The 10715-nt window shown below is 33.4% G+C and overlaps 1 protein-coding gene across 1 annotated transcript; it reads right to left on the bottom strand.

Moving 5' to 3' along the window:
• Positions 1-9947: 9947 nt before the first annotated feature.
• LOC131070981 (calmodulin-like protein 2) lies at positions 9948-10415 on the bottom strand. Its single transcript, XM_058006689.2, has one exon. It carries the CDS (start codon positions 10413-10415, stop codon positions 9948-9950), a length of 468 nt encoding a protein of 155 aa, XP_057862672.2.
• Between the last annotated feature and the right edge of the window lie 300 nt (positions 10416-10715).

The raw sequence follows: 10715 nt of genomic DNA on the forward strand, positions 1-10715 counted from the left end.
TACTTATGTATAAAGGTAGTCAAGATTATTGAGCTTGTTTATCAAAATAATTTCAAGACTTTATTTACATTTAATGAGTTACCTTCCCCCATATTAGCCAAGAGTATGAATAGTTATATATGGTGGTTAAATATGGGGGTATTTATATCAAACGATTTTTCATTTTATAAAAGATTTGGCTTTTAAAATTTTTTGGATAATATTTATTGTATATAATCAACATTGAATCTACTAGTTTATCAAAATATAAAATTAAGATAATAATATAATAATGTTAGTTGTAAGTCACTTAGTTTTATTAGTTTCCCATTGCTTACAAAACTACCGCACTTGAGAATTTTCTCAATGTGATGCATGGTTCTTCAATGCATAATGTTTATTTAGGTCATCCTTAGGTCCATGAAGTGGTGTTGCACCTTCTACACTTCACTCTAAATTTTTCATTTATTTATAATAATAGGTATATAGTCACAAGTAGTGATGATACTTATCATTAATCAAGTGAGTGATAAAAATAAAATATTTTTTTCCTCTAAATTAATTGGTTATGTCCAACACTTTTTACCATCAAGAAATTATTCTATTTCATAAACACCTCATTTTGATCCTAAGGATGATCAAGTTTCTCTTGGTTATATTACAAATTTATATACTAAGAAATTATATTATTTATCCTTTATAAATGGATCCCGTTATATAAAGTTGATCATACTTATCTCTTTGTGAGGATATTACTACAAATGTGTGTACACGTAGTTATCTTTTTAGCTTGATATCCAACACCGTAAATAATTTTCTACTTAGGAAAAAAAAAATTACAATAAATATTTTAGGTCTAAAGAAGTTGTTCAACCCAAGGCAAGACTGAGAGAGGGGGTGAATCAGTCCAAACAAACAATTATAGCAACATATAAATAATTAATGAACAATATATATCCAACACATGAACACCAAGATTTATACATGGAAATCCAAAATAGGGAAAAACCACGATGGGAGTTAATCTATAACATAATCCACCACATATGAAATGATTACAAAAGTAGAGATAACTACTAGACACTTGTACACAAGGGCTAACTACTCATGGAACAAGATACAAAGAGCACTTGGAAAACCTGAAGCTAACTGCACTCAAGGGAAGATACAAAAAGATCTGAAAAGAAGAATCTCCCAATCATGAAGTTGCCCTTGAACTCTACATCAAGTGACCAACATCAACTCACACAACTTTAATCTGAACTGTCAACACTCTATCTCAACTCTATGTCATAGTCACACCAAAGCTTGCATATCATTTGAACACAACTCTTCTTCATTGCTCACACTTCCTTTGATATTTGCACTTCACCACATTATATACACTCTTCTCCATTCGTGTTGCTCTAACTCAAATAGTCAAATGTCTTATATACAAGATAGATCATCAAAGCTTAAAACAAGTTGGCCTGAATCAAAATATACTTTCTGAACCAAACACACACACACGCACACACAAACCCACTCCAGGAGAAAGAGAGGACCTAAATACATCTTCCAAATATTACCTCATCGATTCAAAATCACTGAAACATAACCAACAACATATCTACACAGTATGCAACCATATAAGCAATTATCTATCAAAGAATACTCTCCATAGAAAATAAATCAAATTCAAATCTCCACAAACTACGATGGGACCCATAAAACATCAAACACAATTCCACAAATCATATCTTGACCTAAAAATAGATCAAACATAAAATCTCACTGCTAGCAACAAACAATACCACAACACTCGGAGAACACAAAGATATTTACGGACCTTAAAGCCAACATATCCACAATGCTAAAACTACATCTAATGAAGATAACAATAATATTGAACACCAACAATAGATTCTAGACCTAAGCACTTCCAAAACAACCAGCACAACAATTGCTACAACAACATAACAAGATAACTCCACATCACTGACATTTTGGACCAAACCAAACAACAAGTTTGACATTGGTGACAACCATAACAACACATAAAATCATATTCCAATAATCTACCTCTTTTTAATTCATGGAAACACTTGATAACATTTTATAAGCGCTTGATAAAACCCGCACTTCATCCAAAACTCAAAGAATAATAATACTACTCAATATCTCTTAAACTCTATAAGAAATAACACAATCTCTCCCAAACTAACAACTCAATCTCTTTTAATCTCTTTCAATATCTCCCAATCTCTCTCTCTTTGCCATCAAGGACAATGGTCATAAAAACACTACATACCACTACTCACTAATGTTGTCCTAGAGAGAAACCATAGCATCAATCCAAGAAAAGAAATAGGCATGGGAGCTCCCCATGGAAAGATGCATCCCCATAATGAACCTAGCTAGAAGAAGGAAGGGAAATGACCCCAAGCTTCTCCCAAAGAAACTCAAATGAATCCTTCACTAATGCTCCCTTTCAATGGTCCATGTTGCAAGAGAATCCTTAGGTATATGAATTATTGGAGCCTAAATCCCCCTTTCTAATGCTCCCTTTGAGCATGCTAGTCCTTAGACAAATTTAATTTATTTTCAATAGTTCCTTGGACTTACCAATCCATAAAACCCAATCCTTCTTAAAAAATGCATCTTCGAAGTTAGTAATTCTCAAACCCTCACATTTAAGCATTATGTTTTTATAGATTCTTGTCATTGAATAAAATAGTTCACCATCAATGATGGGATGTAATCAATGACCTCAAATGATAAGATAATTTAGAGGGAAACACTCAAACTTTTCTTGACATGTTTGAAACCATTCAATAGTCCTCCAACTCTTGTTTATTCCAATATCTTAGCCAATTAGGGATGTTGATTGTAGTTGTTTTCTAGATTCAATTGTGTAAATAAATTTACATCAACATTTTGGGTTACACTTCGTGAATCATCATCAGGATGAAAGAAACTAGTCGCAGGATAAAAATGATGTATTGCAGACCAAGACTAATTTAAAAAGAGAAGGGATGTGTTGAATATCTATTAGCAAACCTTGACCCTCATAAAATAGTTTAAAAATTACATTTAGCTATCAAATATAGGGATGAAATCTCGAGTGATCAAGATCAATAATTAAAACTCCTATTTTTTTTGGAAGACCGGAGGATGAAACCCTTTTTATTTCTTATGGGTAGATTCATATGAATTTTTTTAACCTAAACTTTAAGTTTGGAGGATTTTAGCGTTCTAGGCATTTCAATATTTTAGGTATTTTCTAAATATGTTTGTATTTGCAATAGATTTGTAACTATAGAGTGCTTAAATAATTTAAGGAAAAAATAATAATTTTAAGGATAAATGTGTTTGAATTAAAAGCCTAATTGATATATTTTGTTGCATCTACATTGACTCATAGAATTATCAAAAGGTGTTCCACTAGTTTTAAGAAACTTGGGTATGATTATACCAACCCTACACAACCTTGGTGTGACCATCTTCTTTTGTAATTATATTATAGTTAGAACTAATAAAATTCCATTATATTGTTAGGTTCAAATACAATACAAAGCTATGTAGTAGAATAAACTTTCATGACTAAGTAGCATAACTAGTATATTTAATATCTAGTCTTGTTAACTTATTTAAAGTGACTTGTAGGGGATCTGGAATACAACTTCTTAAAATGTCACCCTCATGTTCTGCAATTTCTTAAAACCCTCAATACATGTCAATATCATATTATTTAAGTCTTTTATTTTCCTTAAAACTTTGAAGAAATATATTAGGTCATATTTTGGTTCATTAAACACCCCTAATATGAATGTATATGATAATTTATTATTTTAATGGTGAACCCTATATAGATCAAACCCTAGAGTATACAAGAATGTTGAATTCACCAATTTATGTAATAAAAATAATTATACTACATTAAAAAAATATATGATACTTGAGTAAGTGCAAGACTAGTAAGCATAAATCTACCTAGAATACATTAAAGTTGTCAATAATTATAATAAGTGTGCTAAAATCAAATAAGAGAGTTTGGAATAGTTTTTAAAACTCATAATGTAGCAATAACATTGATATCACATTAAAGATATTCAGTTTACCTAAGAACTATTCATCTTAATTCAATTAATATGTTATAGTATCTCCAGTTTTAATTAAATCATGAGCTTCATGAGGTTAATCTCAAGTAATAGAAATTCAATCGAAAATACAAAATTTGAACTAAAATATTAAATAATTTAATATAATTAGCCAATAGGCTACATATAATTTGAGATTTCAAGCAAAACCTGTCTCATGTTGTAAAAGCAATATTATCTCCCATAAACAACATATCCAAACTACATGAATAGATGTACAATATAGAAGATATGTAGAGAAAACCTCTCAGCACAATTGCCCAAAAAAATCAACATCAATTATACCAACTAGTCACTAATGACAACCAAAGCATGTTGACATCAATGACAACATATCAATAGCTCATTCTTATCAACCTTGCAACATATATATCATAAATAAGATTCACCTTCCCTAATTACACATGCCACTATTATGTCTTATGATGTCTTTTACCCTGTACATGCCATGATGATCTTATATTCAAATTTTCTATCTTCATATGCTACCTTTCAAGACAAGCCATTTTTAAGTAATATATATATTTTGAATACCTGAATACTTAATAGATTGAGCATATGAATGGAGATACAAATTGAAAAAATGAGAGGGTATATGATTTCTTGATTAAATTAAGAATATTCTAGTTGAATACGACAATTGGGTTTAATGCATTCATCTACATAAATAAAGTTCTTTTTGGAGACGAAATTTAACTAAAATGATTTCATTTAACATTAATTAGGCGAAAATGCACTTACCATTATAATACTTCATTTACATCTCATGCATTATCTTCCCCTATGTTAGCTAAGAGTATCAATAGGTATTACTTTTCTCATTAGTCTTTGAACTATCACACTCAAGAATTTATGTCATGTATGATTCTCTAATGTATAATATTTCTTGGGTCATCTTTAGATCCATTTCATGGTATTGTACCTTCTATAGTTCATTATAAATTTGAGATTTATTTATAATAGTAGGTCTATATAGTCACAAGTAGTAATAATCATTATCATAATTACCAAGTGATTCTTCTAAAACAAACATTTAATTCTCTTCACTAAATATTATTTGTGTTGTATTATCATTATTAACATCTTCTATTTTATCAAGACCTCTCGTTAATGCTTATTATGACTAAGCTTCTCTTGACTATATATCTTCATGTACTAAAGAACATAAATTGAACAATAAAAATTATATTATTAATCATTTATAAATGGATCCTACCATACATGGTCGACCATCTTTGACTCCTCATGAAGTTATTATTGTCAATGAGGTTACTCTTATTCATGTATGTAAAGCTAGTATTGATGATAATTGTGGTTTATTATCTTCTTACCTAGATCAAAAATATGATAAATAGTTTTGTACTTAACTTAATTTTAGTTCTTCTTGGAGATGTTTAAGGAGCACGGTGAATTATAACCTCTTTGGGCAACACAAGAGAATAATATTATCAATTTTAGTTCAAATATCCTATAGAGGATAAAAACACCAATAGAACATAAAATCTAGTCATTTTTCTTGGTCAGTAAAGATAGATAATTATAGTTCATACTAAGTTATGTTTAAGGAAATTAGTGGATATTTCTCCTTTAAATACGTTTTTGTTATGATGAGTCAAATTTCAAATCCTTAGGTTCTTTTTTTAGATTTCCTAAGTGATACAACCATGGTCCGAAGGGTCCTCAAAGAGAACAGACAAGATAATGCAACAAGAGCAACACAACGAAAGAAACAATAACACATAGAGAAAGTGTGAAATCGGGAATCCATAATATCATTCATTCATCATAAATCAGTGGACAACATCCACTAATCATAAAGGCTTACAAGCCTAAAACAACATACATTCCAGAATGCAATCCATTTGGACCTCCAAGGGGTGTTCTGATTATAAATTATGAAGTTAAATCATCATGTCTCTCTACTATATCTACCAAAGGATAAATTGCAACAATATATATAGCATTTGGAACACATCTTGGTCATCCATAACAGATTACACTATCCAAAGATGAGAAAATTAAATTTGTAAGATAGGTCAGACCCAAAGCATGAAGATCTCCTTCTCCAAAGCCAAGAAGGAAAGGTGGACCACCAAGGAAGGATAGCCAAGGGCCTAAGAACATCACGCATGGTGCTAATTAGATCCGCATATCCAATAAATCGCTCCGCACAAGAAGAAATATCCAACTAACTGTTAAGCTCAAACTGCTTCAGGAACCAAGAAACAACTAATCTGGAAGCAATAACTTGCCGAAAAAAGATCCACATGAACTAAAAATCTGAAATAAGGAATAAGAACATGTTTGGAAACTAGGAATCTAATCCGCAATAGAAAATAAATAGCTACTGGAGAATGCTAGAAGAAATACAAAATTTGTTAGGATAACTGGTGGACAACTAAGAGGGGGGGGCATGAATCAGTTGTCAACAGATTATAAAACTTGAAGCACACAAAACCTTTTACCAGAATACATAAATGCAGATATAACAATTAAGCACAAATATAAATCACAAAATAATTACCAACCATCCATAACACAGAATACCATGATTTGTATGTGGAAAACCTGATAAAGAGAAAAACCATGGTGGGAAACCTACCCATAGTCAAATAATACTTTTGCAGCAATTATGTGATTACAATAAGAGGGGCTTGCACATGCAAGAAGGCCAACAACCTAGAGCGCACTGCTCATCACAAAAGGAGCCTCACTGACTAAAAATAAATCCATACTACAATTCAGAAAGATGAATGAACTATAAGAATAACATCTCCTATTCCTAAGTACAGTTCAGGTTAAGCTCAATACTGGAGGTCTTAAACCTCTTTCACAAACCCAATTCGATCACCCATAATCGACCAAAACCTTTACATATGATTACAACTTTATTCGCACATAGATAATCCTATAATCCATACCACATCATGATCTACAAAGAGATCTTACATCATATTTATACCAACCCAGGACCTAAACAATTAGGTCGGCCACCTAAAAGATAATATAATAGATCCGTTACATAATCCTGCAAACCAATGATAAACCAAGTCGGCCTAAGACCGAAACAACATAAATAAATTAATAAATCCAATCGGTGACACATTGGGAGCATCAACCAACACGTTACATAAAATAATCCATAACCTAGCAGAATAACACCAAGATAGGTCTGGTGCTAACTACAACACCACCGATCAACTAGAACACGAACATGATAACCATTAGTATCCTGATAATCTTCTATAAGCCGCACCAACACCACTTATCGGATTCATCAAAAGACCTTCATCAAAGTGCTACCGGTAACTAAATGACTTACTAGAACATATGATAGCATCTGGATCATCAAATCCCGAACCAAGTGAATGTGATACGCATCTGGAACACATGAATAACCAATCCAAATCAATTCCAACATCCGGACCAAACTTGAGACAAATCTCCATATCGACATCAAATACCAACCACTCTACCGAAAGTTGATAGACAACAAAATAGCTAGTGTTGACAAAAATGACAAACATCAATGCAACACATAATCAATTCTTCCAAATTGGCAACAATCTTCCCCTTTGGCATTGATGGCAACACTAGATGTGAAAAACATCCAAGTGCCAAGAAATGCCAAATAAGTATCCCCCAATGGAAGAAATTCAAGAAACTCTCCAAGATGATATGACAATGAAGTTCTGAACCAACAAATCAAACTCCCCCTGTGAATGATATCAATGCTAAGCTCTACTTTTCATATATATATATATATCCCCCTTTGACATCAATGCCAGAAATATGACATAAATATCAAAGAAAAGTCATAAATCCTCTAAACCACATAGCTGACGCACTCAGGCTTTCTCGAGTTGGATTTATGATTTTTTCAAGCCTTTTAGATGCAAGCTTCTTTCTTGGCACATGGCCCTTATATGGGATCCCCCTAGCTTTCCCTTCCAATTTTCTCAGATTTGACATGCTTTCAGGGTGGACATTCTTTTTTCTCTTTGGAAAGACAGAAATCTTGTTATTTTTTCTCATAGCTCTCTTGATGTTAATGTCTCACTTTTTGATAAAGCTTCTATTTCTAACAATGTTTTGTTCCTAATTAAGGTTCAAATAGATAAGGTTGCAATGAAGTGGCCCACCTCTAGGGGCTTATGGAGCATTGGGGAAATTCCCCCTATATTGTTGCCAAAGCTCCTCTGCTCGTCATCACTCTAGTGGCAGTGGATATTTTAATAGGCAACACTCTTTCCCCCTTGCCTGCAAGGTTTTTCCTTCAGCTGGGGTTGGGGTGGCATAGATCAGCCTACTGCAGATGCTAGTGGTTGGCCTTTTGGAGGAGATGGTGGTTGGCCTAGTTCTGTCAAGGCATTCCCATGCCTTGATCTGGCCATTTCTCCACTTTGTAGAGATGAAGATAAGGAGGACACTAATGTTGATGAGGGTTGGATCCTCGCAAATGACACTCTTGGCCCCTCTGATCTATGGGGTCCCAAGGAGGACAAAGATACACCTCTGTTGCCCTTGGCCACTGGTCTAGCTGCTTAATGGCTTTTATTATTGTTACTGTTATTTTGTTTTTGAGCTTTGCCCATTCTCTCTAGACTCTTCAAACTGTACCTATATAGATCTTATATCCCCTACCCTTTTTATGAATAGTGTACTCTAATCTATAATTAATAAAAATAACTGCTATTCATCAAAATAAAATGAATCTTAATCTAACTTTTCTAGATTTCCTTTATAATTGTGAAAACTCACCTCACTAAACTACTTAGAAAACCTCACAATTTTAAAAAAGGAAGGAAAAAGTCTTCCCCCCGCCAAGCATTAGAACCACCTTAGCAACAGCGCCTTTATTACTATTCTTCCTAGGAAAAGAAAACATAACAGACTCCAAGATTTCGACCATTACATGTCGAATAAGCCATCACATTAGTAAAGCCTACTAACCACAATCCATTTCCCACTAAAGACAGATCGTTATGACTACAACCAACGTTAGAAACCTCAATTGCTACATTGTCTTATGGGCATGTAATCACTTGCCCAGTCCAATTTCAACAAATCGTAAGTATTTTGCCAAGGAAGAGGAGCTTTCTGCTCACCATATTACTTTCCAAGCACCTGAAATCGGATTGCGCCATAGCGTCATAAGGGTTGCTCTCTGTACATGAAACCCTAGCTCCATAGCCAGAACTCGTGAATTTAATATTAGTTTTTATTCTATTCTGAAATGTGGACGCGTCGTAATTTATGTGAATACCAGTTGTAACGTCAATTTTTGCAGAGTGAAGAGCTCAAATTATTTCCATGTCCGACGTCTCCGTGCCCAGAACAGCCCGCATGGCTTCCAAAAACCCCTCAACACCCTTGTAGCACCAAACACCAAAAATTGTGGACAAACACAGCAAAATCCATTTTTTACATAAAAAGCTTACTTAGGAATCTAATCCTTGATAAACATAGGGAAAATTTTGTATATGCATGTACCAAGAATTTGTTGTGAAGAATTCAACATGTCTGCGTACTAGGGTTTCTAGCAGACATTAGACCAAGAATCACAATTTTAATTTTAGCGGATAACTTAAAATGTCGGTACTCTACTTTGATTTAGGGGCAAAAATCAAAATTGAAGAAATTTACCGAGAAGGATCGAGATTGGAGAAGTTTTCATGTACAGAGATTTTCACTTCCCTATATACAACTGTAAATGCCTCTCGGGCATAATAAAAAAATTAAGTCTTACAAGAATAAAGAAAATATATTAGCAGATAATATATGTCGTTTAGACAGTTGCACACAGGCCATATAAACGCTTCCAGGAAATCATGCAGAGACTGTAGCGGACATCATACTTTTGAATTCCAAAAAATCTAACACTCCATTGCAGTCTGAATCAAATCTACATATCATTTTCTCGCACTCTTGTGGTTTTTGTGCATGCGGAATTAATCCCAGCCTGGAGAGCACTCGTTGCAGCTCTTCACAAGAGATATATCCATCTTCATTCTCATCAAAAATTTTAAATGCCTGCAACAAATCGTCTGACTCATTTTCTTCTTCGCCTTGTTCGCGGTTGAAGATGAAGTTATATAAATCAACAAACTCTTCGAATTGAAGACTATTGCTAGAATCCTCTGTACCTTTCTTTCTCACCACTAATCTCAAATCTTCTTCTAACATTACTATTCCGAGCTTGTTTGTGAATTGACAGATTTCATGGACTGTAACGGCTCCATCAGCATTTTGCTCGAGTAGTTGATATACTCTTCGAATTTCATTCAGATCAGCCATTTCAAGATAGAGAAAACGCAGGTATTAGCTCTAAATATATAAAAGCATACACGTGAATCGATCGCTGAGAGTAAAGAGCAATAGATATTTATACACTGTGAATATGATATACGATCTCCTGTCTGGTTACAAGTATTAATCCGTATTTATAAGAAGGTTTGGGGAGCATTGCAAGGAAGAAGAGAGGATTGAATGGAAAAAACGTAAAGAAGTGCAGAGGTTGATGGTCCACATTTGAAGACGCGTTAACACATGTTCGATATCATCAGGATTCAGGTGACGATCTTTGAATGAAGAAAT

This window comes from Cryptomeria japonica, chromosome 3 (assembly GCF_030272615.1).
Source record: "Cryptomeria japonica chromosome 3, Sugi_1.0, whole genome shotgun sequence".
NCBI lineage: Eukaryota > Viridiplantae > Streptophyta > Pinopsida > Cupressales > Cupressaceae > Cryptomeria > Cryptomeria japonica.

Excerpts from the sequence above, each read along its gene's own strand:
- LOC131070981 (XM_058006689.2), bottom strand. The coding sequence starts at position 10,415 with ATGGCTGATCTGAATGAAATTCGAAGAGTATATCAACTACTCGAGCAA.